Source organism: Solea solea, chromosome 14 (assembly GCF_958295425.1).
Source record: "Solea solea chromosome 14, fSolSol10.1, whole genome shotgun sequence".
In the NCBI taxonomy this organism is placed as follows: domain Eukaryota; kingdom Metazoa; phylum Chordata; class Actinopteri; order Pleuronectiformes; family Soleidae; genus Solea; species Solea solea.
The window spans coordinates 18,179,758-18,196,825 of record NC_081147.1 but is presented as its reverse complement, the minus strand read 5'-3'; the positions used below and the strand labels follow the sequence as shown (position 1 = coordinate 18,196,825).

Here is a 17,068-nt window from a genome sequence, read left to right as displayed (position 1 = left end):
TGTTTCACTAGAAGCGAACCGAGATCTACATCTTTAGGCGGGCCAGAGTTCGCTTCTTGCGCATTCACACCTCTCCAAACGAACGAGACTAGGGTTCGATTAAGAAGGGCTGGTGTGAATGCACCATAAAACTTCCCATATAATTTCGAAAATGTTTACATTATCTTTAATAACAGGGGTAACAGCAGGACACGGCTGCATCTGTACACAACATTGTAAACAGCCTCCACTAAATTCTAGATTTTGTCATTAATACTCGGGGTAACTTCTGCAGACACCGGCTGTAGAACATTTCTACATTGCAGACAGACAGCTTAACAGATATAGTCGGGCTGGCTCATTGAAAACCAGAAAGTGACTGTGCATCTACTGTAATAAAAGAGGGAATATTTTATTTCACTGTGCGCTGTCATTCATCTCACGGCAGTGACAGCTCTGTATACAGCTAAAAGTGTAACTGCAAAGGCTTTAAAAAATAAGGCAAAGACAAACAACACATCAATGTACCAGTAAGTCTTACTGATGCTCCAACAGAAGGATAAAGACAGACGAGATGAGACCTGATACATAGGATTACACGGCATTGAAGCCAATTTCGTGCCTATTCTGCACACAGTGGGATCAACAATAGTGTACATAAGCCCAGACTGGCTAATGACTCACAGCTCAGTGTTTAATCAGAAGACATTCTGTCTGAGCATTAAAACTACCTCTATTTGCCGTGAATCTTTTTCTTTTACTCAGTTCTCTCTCTCTCTCACACACACACAAACACACACTTCTTAAAAAGCTTAGAGCAAATTCCCTTCATCACGACACCGTCTGTTTCAGGAGGGTCACCTGATCGAGCACTTGAGTGATCAGCTATATGGGAATGAGATACACGGAGCTCAACAGACTTGATTAATGTAAAGTTGCAAGATACATTCAGAGAAAATAGATGTTAACCATGAATCCAAAAAGCTCACTACACTACAGTTTTAGTCTCCAGAGCAAAAAAAAAAGTTTTTAAGGAGATATGTAAAAATGAAAAGGGCAATCTGTGGGAATTAATTGGAAATCTGCTGCAAACTTTGACAATGAGAAATAAAAAAAAAAACGTTAACTGCTTCAAAACTTTATATTTCACTCATTTGCCAGATGCTTTTATACAAACCGTGTTACAACAGAGGGATAACGCTGAGGCCTCGGTACAGAAAGAGATCTTGAAGTAAGCACTCAGTGCTGAACCTGTTCAATAAAACAGAGTGTGGGGAGATCAGGTGCAACCCAAGTGCACAGTAAGTGTTAGGGTGTTCGAGGTGTTCTAAGCACATCTTAGGTTTTGAAGACATAATTGAAGATAGAGAGCGATGCCGCTGCTCAGATAACACTTGGCAATCGCGGTCCAGAAGGCTATGATTTCTTCTGGACTGTGATTGGCTTGAATACAAGGTCTTAACAGGTTAAATATAAGAGTTTTTTCCAGACCATAATGGATTATATTTAAAGGACTACTTCACAGACTTGCATTTAGCTTCGTATTACTAGGGGTAGTATTTTTGAAAAAGTGTGCTTGCCAACCTCAGTTTCCCCTGAGTTGCGAAATGTCTTCATTCTTTTCTTTGCTACGTGCCCACCGGTGACACTTGGTCCTGTTAGCTTAACAGTTAGCAAAGATGGCGGACACTATTTACATTCTGGGAATGAGGTCCCGTCCCCTACGAGTGGGTATAAAAAGGAATTCAAGGCTCAGACCAAGTGTCACTGGTGGGCACGCAACAAAAAAAAAGAATGAACCAACCTCTGCACTTTTTAGACCCACTCGTAGGGGGACGGGACCTCATTCCCAGAATGTAAACAGTGTCCGCCATCTTTGCTAACAGTTAAGCTAACAGGACCAAGCACACTTTTTCAAAAATACTACTCCTATTCTAGTAATACAAAGCTAAATGCAAATCAGTGAAGTATTCCTTTAACTCTAGTATAACTTTTTGATGACTTTTTTTGTGATTTTCCTATTGTAGCTGCTCAACATGGCACCATTGGCACCATCAAGCAAGTGCAGTGTATTCAGCTCACCATGGTGTGGCATCAACTACACAAACAGCCTAATGTTTTGACCAGCACAACAAAGTGTAGCTCACAAACACATTCCACAAAAACGGAGAACACACACAGTAAGTCATGGGCAATGAAGGACATCCGGCATTTCGCGGGCTTTCAATTCTTGATATGTGGCTGTTTTTCCACGAGAAGAAAGACACGTTTTATTTGACAGAAGGCTGCAGACTGCAAGATTTACCCTACCCTCTGATGTTAGTGACGATTCTATGGCAACCAATCAACACACAACAGTGTGTCTGACTCAGTGGGAATCAGACAACTGCACCACTTGGTACACAAACGGATGGGTGCTAAGAACTGGGCCGTATGGATCATTTATTTTAGCAACCTTCTCAACATTTAGTCTAGTGGTTTCTCTCCAGGACCCCAGTTACAATAATTCCTTCACTTTCAATAGTTACTGGGGTTAGAAAGGAGATACACTATGATGTTCCTTGGAAAAACGCAATATGTGAGAACGAGAATGAGCCCATATGATTGGGTTCAGACACAGAGACCACTCTGTAAGCAAGCATCTATCCACTGAATTTGATTTTTGGTGGTCATGATCAGCCGGTGAGTTTCGATGGTGCAGCGGAATGACTGATTGAAAACCAAGCCAGTCCTCGCATTTTCTACCATTTAATAATGATTTTATTATTTTGATTATTGTGACATGAAGAGACTGCAGACACTGATGTGCAGGGAATGTGACATCAATTCTTGGAATGGAACTGTTTACCACATACTGTATTTGCAATTGAGACGTACACGGTTAAGTAAGTTGGCAGTTCATTTTCTAGAATTAAATGTAGCCACTGTATCCGTGTCTATTGTGGTATTTGGTGAAATGGTCACCAAACAGCCTCACACGTTTTAGTAACTGGCACTGAATGGATGAACGACTGCATGCTGTTGCCAAACTGAAGTCATTGCCAATGCTCAGGAATGTTCCATGGTTTAAAACATGTCGCTTCATAATTCTGGATGTCATCAGGCACAGCAACCAATTGAACCACCTTACACCAAATATTGTGACATGGAGAGAGCGAGAGAGAAACAAGAAAGGAACATCCTACACGTAGTCAAATCAAAACATCTTTTCTGAGAGTGAAGGAAAACAAAACCTCAGAAGAGAACCTGCGGAGAACAGGGGCTCCATCACTGCAATGTGTGCCGACACACTGGAAGCAGATTCACACACGCTTTTTTGATCCCGTCTTTGCCACCAATACAGTAGGACGCAAACAAGGCGAATCGGAATCCAGGTCATGCTCACAGCCTGTCACAGATTTCCTACTTTGCACACAACCCCTCTTTTTAAAAATTCCCTTTCTGTGTTGTGGTGCATTATTACTGAGTGTTTTCTTCACCACTGGGCCAGTGTATGTTTTGGTCAAAAAAGATTGTTGGTAGTTACACTAACAGTCATGTCCCCCTTTTCTCTCCCCCGCCCCCACCCCTCGTATTGCCTCGCTCTTTCTCCCTCCCATATCTTACCCTTTTATTTTCCCTTCCCTTTGATGCTCGCCCACTAACTCTATTTCACTAACATTTCAGAATTCTCCATCTTTGGCACAGCTTCCCTCCAGCTATCTATAAAAAGAGCCCTTGCACATGAATGTGAACTCACCTTAAATCAGTACGCGCCGTAGTTTCTCCTGTCAATACTTAAACTAGCCGTGTGACATTTAAACCACACAGGCGAATAGCCGTGACCGAGCAATGACATAGTTTCATTTAAACACGCGCGCCCTCGCGTGCTACAGTATTGCTCCTTTTGATGAATAAGTCATGACTCGCTGCAACTGTTGTTGTTGGAATACGCAAACAAAGACGACGAGGACGTTTTTTTCTCGTTTTGTCTGTAAGTGATGCATCGCACAGTGATCACTTGATATCAGCTGGGTGAGTGGCTGCATGAATTGTGTTTCATGGGCGGAGCAGTCGAATGAGTTGTGCCTAATAACAGATGAACTGCACAGAGTGATGGCGGCACTACAGCGCATTTGTCCTCGGTGGCCATTAAGTCATCAACGCTGACAGAGCAATGATGGTGTTTTTAATAGTGAGTTGAAGGAGGAAGTGTGTTGCTTGAGCGCGCACAAGCAACACACTTCCTCCTTCAACGGCCCGAGCATTAGCACTCTGAGGCGAGCTTCACACGGTGCTGCCATTAAATCACAACAGGAGCCCCAAAGGTCAACAGTGACAAGACCGGCGGAGGTGTAATTTTTTTTCTGCAGACAGGTACGGGTTCATGCCGGGATACCACAGTGCAAACATTTCTCCAACGTTGTCACAAAATTGAAGCGAGTGAGCTGTGAAGAATTATGAGCCAGCGACAAGTCAAATAAAGCTCCCGCGTCGAAGATATATGACGTTTGACAGATAATCTTATCGGTTAAGACTCTGGAGCATAAATTTCTTGTACGGGTGATGCTCATGAGAATTAATCTGTGGAGAGGTGTAACAGCAATTTCGCCCTAACAATAATGCTCAACACAGTCAGATGCACGAGGCGACGACAACATTGTATTAAAAGAGTGACCTTAGAGAGGCACGGAATCTGAATCTAAAGTAACACACACTGAAAGCGCAGTTTATTTTTTTTCTTAGATTTCCATGGAATATCGTTCAAATAAACCCACTGTACAGAACTGAAAATTCACTCGGAATATTTCCTCTACTCAATAGCTGATTAAAGCCGTACTGGCTTTATTGTTAGGATCACCCCAGTGATCTAAGAAGAAAGGGGAAATGGAAAAAAGAGAGGAGATAGAGTTCTAGTTAGTTGTAGTTTCCACTGGACTTCCTCAGTCAGAGGTGTTGGTCCACTATGTCCTATTATAGTCACTTTGGTTAAATGATACAATGGATGGATGGATGGATGGATAGATATGTTTACACTCATCCTGTACAACAACGTAAGATCCGAACACAAAGACACGTCACTGACCTCAACTTGCTGGCATATCTGGATAAGTTTTGCCATTTGGTTTTCGAGTTCACTGTTCCTCTTCACCAGGTTGGTCAGGTTGTTCTCCAGAGTTTGCTGTTTGGAGGAAAGGGAGGAAGGTACAGAGAGAAAGAGAAGGAAAATGGGGATACAAGACGTACATTAGTGCAGGACAGTTGAGAGGTATGGAGGCATCATCGCCATACTTAATAGTGTAAGTGGAGGATTCACTCGTCCAAACCCTGATTGTGAAATGATTTGAATTGATAAACGTATAAATGTGCTCAGGTGACATCTGCATGAACATTTAGGCTTTCATCAAATGAATATAAAAGATGTGCTGGTTTGAGTTCATACAAGTGAAAACCGGTACATCATGTAAGAAATATATTAAAATCTGAACATAATTATAACCTGAATCAAAATGTCACTATTATCAAATGATATTAAACGACTCATTAACATCTTTTCATCCTCAGACATAAAACAGTTTTGTTATTACTGTGATTAAATACTGTCGCACTGCTCCATCTTTACAAATAAATGACTGACTGTTTTAAGAAGCTAACAGGCTGCACTATTCTGGGTAAAAAACTAATGCAGGGTTGGGGAGCTTCAACAAATGATTCTTACAATATACTTAATTGCTTTTCACCCACTACAGCTGCTTGTATATTAGTTTTATTTGATAATATGTTGGTATAAAGGGTCCTTTACAATGTAACTACACCTAATATTGCCATACTTTACTTGAAAGCCACAAAGCGACATATGATTAAATAAAACTAATCGCCCTCCGTGTTCAACTGTAACGATCTAACACTCAATTACCATGCCTGGGGTGTCAAAATGCAAAATAAAAGACGCACAACATAAACTCATCCAAATCATATACACCCGTACAAATGATGGAAATGTAAACAAGCAGACAGCAGAAATAGAACGGACGTTCAAAGGAAGCAAATCAACGATGGCGGCGATGATGATGATGAGGATGATGAGGGGCATCACGACAACAATAACCACAGCTGCGACGACAACATCAAAACAAAACTGCAGACAAGCGGTGGGTGTTTGAAGTGGCTCCACTCATGCAAGTGAAAGGGAGGTGTTCTGGACAAGCACCTGGCCACAGCACTGACTTCTGTCTGTCCTGTCTGTCAGCCACGCTTTCCTCCGTCTCCTCTGCCCGTCCCTCAGCCTGATTTACTCTGTCAGCCTGTTGTCTGTTTGACTTTGCACCCATTTAATTATTTCTCTCTGCTGATGTCCCTCCCTGCTGCATTCCTTCCTTGTCCTTGCAGGAGTCTACATATGTGCCTGTCTGTCTGTCTGTCTGCGACCCAGCAGCAGGGACAGGGGAGGAGTTGTGAGTAGGGGGGGGCGGGGGGTGATAGTTGGTAAAAGCAGCCAGGGAACTCACCGCAGCACTTGTCTTTGAAGCCTCCATTACCGCATCTGACACTCTGCCCGGGCTCACCTGATAAGCCTACAAACACACACACACACCCACATCAGTGCTCACATAAACACACACACACACACACACACACACACACACACAGTGTCTGCCACCTAAAATCTAAAGGGGAGAACTCCTCACTGATTAAGTTGCCACAAACACTCATGGTCTCGCACAGTTCCTTGAATGCAGATGAGACAGTGTGGCCCACTGGCCTGTTAATATCTGTCTCTGAAACTGGTGCTCCTGGAATCATGTGTGTGTGTGTGTGGGACGGAGTTTGTAGTGGAACATCAGTGAAAGGGGACAGATGGGTCATTAATTAGCGAGCTGGAGACGACGATGATTAATACATCAGAACACAGCTGTCTCCCATGGGACAGCGGTGAAACAAACTCCTCTGTCCTCTTACATACATGCATGTGTTGGTTTGTGCCAGTGTGTTCCTCAGCTGGTGTATCTGCAAAGCCTATGCCTTTACATATTATATCTTCTGCTAATGCTTGCATTGGTATATAAGGTCTATAAGACACAAGCCTTTGTATCGCCTTCTCTGGCGAGCACAAACATCCTACAGCGCGTCGATTGGGTTCGGTCAGACTTGGATTAGCACCCCGGTGGTTTCGGCCCAGCAGGCGGGAAGAGTGGCAGAGAAGGAGGAGGAGGAGGAGGAGGAGGAGGCAGATTAACAGTCAACAAACAAACTCATTAAAACTCACACAACAAACATTGAAGATGGCTCGAGCCACGGAGGGTGACGGGAGGCAGAGGAAAAACACAGATTAAGAAAGAGTGTTAGGGTTCAGAGAAGGTGAAAGACGAGGCACAGTGTGAAGGTGGTATAAGACATTAATAAAGGTCATTCACTTTGAAAGCAATAACTATCATAACATGGGGACAAGCGATGCATATTCTAATCCTGTGTAAATGTATTCAATAAGACATTTTTACTGACTATATTTTATATTGGATATTGTTGTGCGTATAGTACATCTATTACATAAATATCGTATACATATATATCCCATATTTTGCCTACATACATCTTATCTCATCTTATTTTATATATATTTTATAAAACTGGGGGTATTAAAGCATTACTCATGCATTTATTCATTCATCTTCTGCCCCTTTATCCTCCACATGAGGGACACAGGGGTGCTGGTGTCCATCCCAGCTGACAGGTGAATGGCGGGCTACACCTTGGACAGGTTGCCACAGACAGACAAACAACCGTCCACCCTCACACTCCAATTTGCCTACTCCCCAAATCTGCATGTTTTTGGACTGCGGGGAGGAAATGGTAGAACGTGGAGAAAACCCACAAACCTGTAGTGCTAAAGTACTTTTTGGAATTTATTCACAAGTCCCCCTGTATGTTTACTGGTCCAGAAAGAATCCAAGGAAGGAGATAGAACTGAATGAATGAGAGCAGAAAGAAAAAAAAAGGAGATGGGAGAAGAAGAAGAAGAGGTAGCAGCAGTGGAGGACTTGCTGTAAGGTAGGGAGGCGGAAATAAAAGCAAGACAGAAATGAGTGATGAATTACATGTCAGTTGCTTGAGGCATGTGCTGGGACTAGCTGGGGTAGAGGTTATTAGCATAAGGTAATATCATCCATTCACTGATTTAGCTTTGGACTGCAGATGTCAGGAGAGGGAACAGACAGAGTGGGACAGAGATGGAGGGGGTTGATGGGATGGAAATAGGCACGAGTCCCGTGCTGAGAAGGGCCAGTGTGGCAGAGCAGCTCCAGTCTGGGCAGCCCTCTAATTCACTCACCTGTCTTTTCTGTGGCTTTCTTTTCCCTTGTTATCTGTCTTTCTGTCATTCCCCCACCTTTTTTTTCTCCCTCTGCACAATGTCTTCTCTCGCAATAACCTGACTTTCTGTCTCCCCTCCTGCCCCCTTGTCGTCCGACTTCAGTCCTTATTCTGTTCATCTAGGCACAGTCACAACCGCAGCTGCTGACAGCCCGTCATCTTGGGTGAGATCACCACCTCCTCCTATGACTTCATTGTGTTGCAGGATTCCCGGTTTCAGTCCTTCACATGTAATCCAGTTTGTTTGAGAAACAAAAGAGGACACACTTTTTTTGTTTATTTCATATTTAGTAGAACTGGAGAGGCAAAACAAATATGCCTCTTTCCTACAGGAGACATATAAAATGGAGTTTATAGAACATGCATCCAACTCACAGTTTAATCTCTCACCATTGCTTCTCTACCACAGCAACGACAGTAGTAGAATTTACTGCTTATCCATGAACTGTGTAGAATTACATCCCAAATTAAATATGTTGTAATCTGTGTCTACTGAGCTGTTTTCTGAGCATTATATGAAATTATATTAAAGTAATCTCATTACAGTATACTGTGTTACTCCCCAACCTAAGGCAGGGGCTGCTATCGTCGCAACTGTGCAACGGAACAACAATGAAAGGCCGTTTTTGCCTGAGGTTAAAAGTTGAAGATTGTAACAAAAGGAGGTGTGAGAGGATAAGAGAAGAGGATACAAATCCCAAGACTATCCTTAAATGTGAAGCAGTGTTAGGCTAAAAGAACGTTAGCCCACTCCACATCACTTGCCTTCATCCAAGCTTGGGATGTTACAACAATGTAATGACAACAAAAAAAAAAAAAAAAGCAACAGCTGCCACAAGAAAAATGGAAGGAAATCTCCTCAGGCTAAGTACCCAACTTGAAAAACTTTTTCTTTTTGCACAAGTGAAACAAAGAGTCTAAAATGAAAGCGAGGGAAAAAAGAGGAAGAGATTAAACTTGAGGAAAAGCAATAGAATAGAGGAAAGCTCGGTTTACAGCTGTTGTGAACGCAAGGCTTTTCAGAGTGTGGACGTGTCAGTAACACAAGCCTTCTGGGAAACGGGTTCTTTGTTTGAGGATAATGTTCCATAGGGCAGAACTCTTGAGACCAATGGTCTAACTGTGGTGGAGTATCACAAAGGGGGAGTCGCGCTTGTGTCAGAATCATAATCCCCCTGGCTGGTGCCCAATTAACGGCACCAATAGAGATGTTTAAGCTAACGCTAACACTTGTTTTGTATCTCTTATTTATATAAACTTCACTGGGTGACTCGGAGCAAAAAAAAGTCGATAAAATAGACACATTCAAATACAGCGCATGTAGAACGTCATACAAGGAGGTGTTAACGTTTCACAGTGTTTCTCTGAAGCTCTAAATATGATGCTAGTAGATGCTAGTACCCCCGCGACCTTCAAGCTATAAACAATTGTGTGAATAGTCGGGGGGGATCTGTGAGAAGTAGGAGCGCTGCAATAAATGGATGGAAGGAGACAGTTAGAAGGTGCTTACTTTCATTTATACGTCTTCAGGGAAAATTTAAATTAAGTTGCCAAGAAGAGGCAAAAGAGGGAAAGCTCGAAAGTGGGGGAGGGAAGAAAAGGGCAAGTATCACTGTGCCAGTCAACCTCTCTTTGGACTCTTTGCCTCACAAATCCCGACTGCCTTTTATCGCAAGGCTAATTATAAGGAGAGAAAAAAAAGTAATTTTAAGTGGACACAAATCCAACAGTATTTCAAGTTTTTAGCCACACAAGGATTAGGATCAAGGGATTTCTCTGTAGGTTTGAAACGGTATCATGAATTGTCATGACTACTGCAGCAGCGATGAAGCTGGAATTTGAATATCCCATATAGGCATGTATTTGATTTTAACTTAACGATTATTTGTTTATTTGTTAAGGCTATGAACAGAATGACTAAAGATGCTACATGAAACATGAAGGCCATATTCCGGGTAATTTCCCAAAACTTCGGGAGATAATTTAAATTGAGATTACAGTACAGTCGGAGGATCGTGTGATATTTGAAAGTAAAAAGATGAGAACTTAACGCAGTGGATTTACAGAGAGCCGGGACTGAGATGAAGTGGGGTTAGCAGAAAGCAGTGAATGTGGTTGAAGAGGCTTAAAGAACCTTTCTCTTTCATTTCAATCGGCGCACAAAGGATTTTTGTTGGAACAGTGCAATTCAATTTCATGGATTAATAGTGAGAAAGGAAAACTGTATCTCCATGTAGCTTTGCTGCTCCTCAGTATGATCAACATCTAAACTCAGGACATCGAACATATTGATCAATATCTTAAACAAAGTTTAATTTTGAATTATAGCAGCAATTATGAAAGAGTAAAATGTTAGTTTGATGCCAGCAATCCCTTGGATATTCTGCAGACTTTAAGCCAAAGACGTATTTTCTGAATCTATCGCTCAGGATTCTTATGGAAAATGTAATTTACAACATAAATCACTGGCTTGTCAGATATGGAATGACTTGAACCTGGACTTTGACCAACGTCTTACGTTTGGAATGACATCTGACTGGTGTGTAACACGTTCTATAACTTTGCCTTATCTGTTGGAGACTTTTCCAATTCTTATTTGAGCTCAGTGTGCGCATATGTATGCGATCCTTGTCAGTTCATTGATTCATGAAGCACTTTCAGCCTATACGGGGACCTAACTGAACAGTATATTATTGACCAGCAGGTATAAGTGGATCAAAATAGCTTCATCAACCGAGCTGCGTGCTGTGCAGCTCATAACAACTCCTTGTTATCCATGTCTAACCTCATCCACAGTAGATGCTGATCGCTGTGCGTGAGGTATGAAGTAGTGCTCTCCTCAAGATTCAAGCTGTAGCCGACCACTGTGACGCCTGACTAAAGACATTAGAATTAGTGCAGCTCTGCCTCGGTGCTCTGTGGAGATAGAGGATGCAGAGTACAGCTCTCATTGAGTATCAATGTAGCTCTGAATAAAACATCAATATTTAGGTAAAAGCCCTAAAGTTGCTCTGTACTGATCACAACAGTTATGTCTAAATGGGTTATAGTAGGGTTGTCTATAGTATGTGTATATTAATACGATACACCTGATTTCTTCACCATTTAAAATGGTGCAGACTGAAATCAATCTACTCTGCTACCACTGCAGGTATAAGTGAATTTCCAAAATGTTGGGAAATACTTTTAGGGCACTGAGAGGTTACAGTATCTTTATTTAATACCTTAAAATGTAGGACGTGATTGAAGGATCAACTCAATAGGGGGGCTGCCTTCTGACCACACAACCCAGGTTCATTCTTTCCGGTCAATAAACATCTTCCCAGACGTGTCCTTCGGCAATGCACCGGACCTCTGCTGCATGATATCATGTAGCTGACCTTTATCTTTAAACTCTCTGTGAAACTGGAAGCGCAGATTTTCTACGTTTTTTTTTTTTCTTTGGCTAGCTCGATATTTTTACAGTGCACAACAGAACTATGCGTTTGAGAGACGCACGCTCAGATGAAGTCTTCCTCACTAAAATTTGCACTTTCATTTTTTGTGCTGTTCTGAAAATACAGGAGGCCACACGTGAGTGTAATTAACACAGTCCAGCTCATTAGGTCGGGTTTCCCTGGGTTATTATTAATCACCTGTCCTTGGCATCAACCTGGAACCTCAGCAGCTCCAAGTGGCAGCTTACAGCATTATGAGCTTCACTTCATTTCTTTTTTTAAATAGGTTTTAATATATAAATTAGCGGGTATACAGAGGGTTAGGGTTAGAACTGTTTGCTGAACAACTGCATGAAAAACCAGGCAGTCAACAGAAAGAAAGAGTGGGACAGAGAGCAAAAGTATATGTGGATCATGTTTTTTGTTGCTATTTATGATTATTTCTAGTTTTACTTGGGTAACTTACATTCTCTTACATTTCAGATCACTTCACTTCCTGTGTCACGTTGTTTACATGCTCCCCCACCATTGGTTTCAGCTGCGTTCAATGTACTAACCTCACTTTTAAGCCGGTCACATTTCAGTTTCTGCCAGTTCGTCTTATCTCAAGCCAGTCAGCGTACTGGCACGGTGGCAGTTGTTCTCCCCTAATGTATGACCTGCTTTGTTTTTTTGGACTTTGTCAGCAGCCTGAGTAATTTTGATACCATTGGCATTTTTGATTGCCTGTATACCAAACCTTTTTTTTTTGGACTGATGGTTTGCTCCATCCCTACTTTGTTTGGTGCCCTACATTTGAGTCAGTTGATACAGAAATAAAAAAAAAAGAAAGAACACCTAAGAGCAGGAGACACAGACAGAGAGTTTGCACATTCATGTTCAGTGGCTGTAATACAATTTTCTGGCTGCTGGCTTATTGTTCAATTCACCTGACATTGTGATTCTTTTTTGTCTTGTTTGCTAAAATGCAATTTGCACTGCAATGCAGCCCATTGCTTGTCTTTGTGTTTCCAAAACCCTCTGAACCTCAGAAACACGTGTCTGCCAAAGAAATACATCTCAAAATGATGTATGCAGCTTTGAATTTGTAAATAATGGGCGATGCGCTCATAAAAGCACCCTGTTTTCAGAGACAGTCTCAAATCATTCTTTTCTCCAATCAAACTCTTTTTTTCCTTGAATAATTACAATCAAGAAGTGTTCTGGCACTGTGCATCAAACAAAAAAAACACAGAAGTCAGGTATACACAGCCATCAAAGGTTAGCTGATCCGGAAGAAATCCAAGATGTTGATCGCACTAAAACTCACATATTCATTTAAGCATGAAAAGTTGTGTCAAGAGATCACTTTCAGATTCACTCCATCTATTCTTCTGTAATTTGACTTCTCGCTGGACTTATGTGGAAACAATGGCCGCTTGAGACACTGTTACATAAACAGTGAGAACATTTTCTGTCATATTGGATTAACATCTAGTTCAGCCCCCCTGGTCACGATATGTTTACTGTCTGTTAAAAGAGCTCATCCCAGGAAAACATCTGAAGTCATTGGGAGAAGACTGATAAAGGTGGCGTTGGCAGTTGGGGTTTTATTCCCTCAAGAAACAAAGCTACAAAGCTGTGTACACACAACGGACGACTGAGATGACAGCTGTAAAGTTTTCATTGCTGCCCCGCAGCTCTGAGACTCCTCGATGGGGTTTTTTACCACATCACTTGTGGCAAAGTGACAGACCAGATAATCCAACTTCCAGCACACTGACAGCGACACATTTGCACTCGTGGAAACATTCATGTGCACTTCACAGACACTGAATATGCAAGGCTTTCTGGTTGAGCTGGTACATGCACTTTAAAGTCATTTGCCCCTTTTGAGATGACACTCCCCTGGAAGAAAGAACTGATTCAGGCTGTATGTAGAAATGATTTGCTTGGGATGGTAAGACTGGCATCATCGTGTACTTCTTCCTCATCATACAGCTCGGTTTCGGTTTGTGGCAGTTTGTCACAACAACGACGTCAAGAGAATTAACTGCGGGCCTTGAAGAAACACCGGTCGCAAAGGGAGTGGTGCTTTTCTGTTGCCCAATTAGCCGACTGTTGTCAGTCTAGCTCCACCCATACCGTACCATTACTCTGGTACCCCAAGGGAAGGGGACCAAAAAATGGAACAGTTAGGGCCGGTTATTTTGGTACTACTCCTAATGGAAACCAAATGAATATACAAGCATCAACCAACCAACCAACCAACCAACCAATCATCCAACCAGTCAACCAACCAGTCAACCAACCAACCAACCAACCAACCAAGCATCATCAACACATAGATCAACATTTACTCTTTGTTACAGCCTTCCCCTCTCTTGCATTTTGCAGTTTAAATGAAGTCAATTCATTGTTGCCAATGTCGTACGTTACTGTTCTTTCATCCTAAATTAAGTTTTGCCTTTTGACCTTTCCAAACATCACATGATAATCATGGAATGGACAAAAAAAGAAAAAAGCTAGCCCGTCCAAATCTCTGTCTGACATCATACGAGGATTAACCACATGGAAGACATGGAGTTAACAACAAGAGATTGCTGACAGGAACAAAACTCAATGAGGAAACAGCCTAATTCTGCCTAAAGGTACAACAAACTTAGCCAAGCAGCATCTCTTCAGCTCAATAATTAACACACTATATCCAATTTAATTAACTTCTACGTGAAGTATGAAAGCATAATTTCAAAGTTTTATGGCTTATGCAACAAGCCATTTTTTCTTGGCAACAATGGTCCTGGCACATCAACAACTTACTGCAGCAAATTGTTGATGTCAACCTGTTTTTGTAAAGTAAAGCAACAAAACACATTCACTATAAACACTTTTGTTACCTCTGGACAGTTTCTGGTCAATATGTCAAACCACCAGACCCAAAATCATCACTTCTCAGTGAAAAAAAAAAAGAAGAGACCCAGTGGTGAAATGACCTTCAAACCAAATCGTCGTCTATCAACGACAGAAAATGACTCTTTTGAAGAATGACCTTGCACCACCTTCTTGCGTCTTGCCAGCGAATCGCAGTGTATTAACTCGCCATTACTCAGTGTAAAATCACTCCACTCTCCGATATTAATGTGATTCACAGTCTCTGTCCTGTCCACTGACAGACTTTGTATTGATGTCCTTATTATTAGTCAAGACGGGAGGATCAAGTAAATGTTTTTCATAACTCTGACAACAACTCTATCAAACAGATGGATACAAAAAAACAAGTGCACATTTTCAATAGTTCCTGTTAAAGTGTGTTGAGAGCCAACGCCTCACCTGTGGGTTTGCTGGAGACAAGTTGAGGTGAGGGCTTGTCATTTAAATCACGAGCGATGATGAATGACCCAGAATTTTCCCTTTTGTGTTTCCTTTCATGACACATCTGATCTCTCATCCTCGCTCCTCGACAATATCATCTGTGCCCTCCCCGCCTCGCTTCTGCGTCCCCGACCTTCGTCTTCGAGTTCAATACTAAGTTACAGCGACAATAAGTGTGCATGTGCTATTTCTGCATCTCAATTTCAAATCTATGTATATATATATATATACATATATGTATATATATATATATATATATATATATATATATATATACATATATATATATATATGGTTTGTTGCACATGTCGCCTGAATAGATGAAACAAGACAACACAGAACTGCTCCAGCTTCAGCCGGAAAATGACTCTTTAATAATTTAAACTCTAAAAATTATTCCATTCTCTCTTTGGAGTTTGTTTGTCATCTCGGCGCTAGATGCCGCTGCGCGCATCATCTTTTTAAGCCACATAACAGGAACAATAATCTGGCGTGACTGACACTTTCCGAGTTAAAAGCTTTACACTTGTCAGGTTGTGGCAAAAAACCACCAGAGAAGTTCATCTGAGCTCATGGACTACAGAATTGGGTCGGTCCTGTGAGAGTGCGATAAGGCATTTTTGGGTGAGAGGGTTAAGAGGGAACGAACGCCTCCTCTCTGAAAGCGTACGTGAATAGTGTTAGCAGCAGGAGAGAAGACACAGAGAAGCACATGTCGTTGTGTGTGTGTGTTCAAATTTAACTGCCACCTGCTGTAAAGCATTTTATTGCAAGAAGTGATCTGAGAGAGGAGAAGCATCTGATTCCAAGGTAAGTTTTACCACAGTCTACACTTTTGCTTCGTGACGTAAACGTCTTCTTTGATACTTTTTCGCTTATCTTGACAGATTTGAGCATGGTTTTAACCACAAATATACTTTTCAATTTCCTTTGCTTCTCAAGATTAAAAACCTTGCTTTTTGCAGATCCCATTTGAGCAGCAGTTTATAATGGGATTTAAAGCCGCGTAACATATAGCACTAAAAAACTGTTTCCTGTGCTATTTTTTACTCGAGGGGGATAAATGTTTGAGACGGATTTCCATAGACTCGCTTCAGAGAAACAGTGAGACTCTCCACTCTGGAGGTGTTTTATGTGGCCCACCGCAGTGTGTGGACCCCTGTTGGGCCCTGCAGGCTTTGGGATGTGAAGCACAAAAAAAAAGATCCCGACTCTCATCTGCCCGGTCTGTGGTCGGCAAAGTGCACACAGCAAATCATATGCAAAACATTCTCGAACACAAAATACACAATTTTCCCACTTTCACACACAGAGGCGGTGGTCAGTGACGAGACAGAGTGTCTCCATTCTGCCTAACAGATGAGTTTGCTTCCTTCAAGGGGATTTATCCATTCTACTGTACGTTGTCTTATCTAATTGGACCGACTGTGTCCAGGAAACAGGACAGTAAGTCGCGTCACTATCATTTATTTATAAATGAGGCCGTCTAACTTTAGTCCTGATGGTAGCAACGTGACATCTATATAGAAAAGACGAGAGAGCAAATGCAAGAAAAGTGGAATAGATTGAAGACGTAAGTGTTTGTGGCTTCCTCCGACGCACTGCTCGGAGTGTGACATGTTACATGACAGATTCATGTGCTGGGAATCCCAGCAGACTTATTTATTTAAAAAAAATAAAAAATCACTGCGGCTCAGCGTCACTGCTCTGCAATCCTGATTTGGCCCTGGCGCTAGAATCATAGTGTGAGGACACACTCTGGGCAGTGTCTGAATATAGTAAAGACACATTCCCCACGTTCCAGTGATCCACGGTTGGTTTTGGTTTTTGGCGTCGATATCTGTATCTGCGAACTCCCCGGGGAGCTTAACTTCTCTCTCCTGACCCGAGCAGAACAGAATCTTCCACGGGGATGTTCTCGCAGCGATGTCAACGAAAAAACAAAACGGGAA

At 41.9% G+C, this 17,068-nt stretch overlaps 1 protein-coding gene across 5 annotated transcripts in view; it reads right to left on the bottom strand.

Annotated features, from left to right (window-relative positions):
* The window catches only part of mid2 (midline 2), a 130,809-nt gene that overhangs the window by 34,379 nt on the left and 79,362 nt on the right, over nt 1–17,068 (bottom strand). For 4 of the 5 annotated variants that reach the window (XM_058649838.1, XM_058649840.1, XM_058649836.1 and 1 more), the window contains exons 3-4: nt 6,468–6,533; nt 5,045–5,140 (exon numbers count right to left, since the gene is read on the bottom strand). In XM_058649838.1, the coding sequence (XP_058505821.1) occupies nt 5,045–5,140; nt 6,468–6,533 (162 nt within the window). The remainder of the gene's footprint in view (nt 1–5,044; nt 5,141–6,467; nt 6,534–17,068) is intronic. The other variant, XM_058649841.1, reaches the window with a different exon arrangement.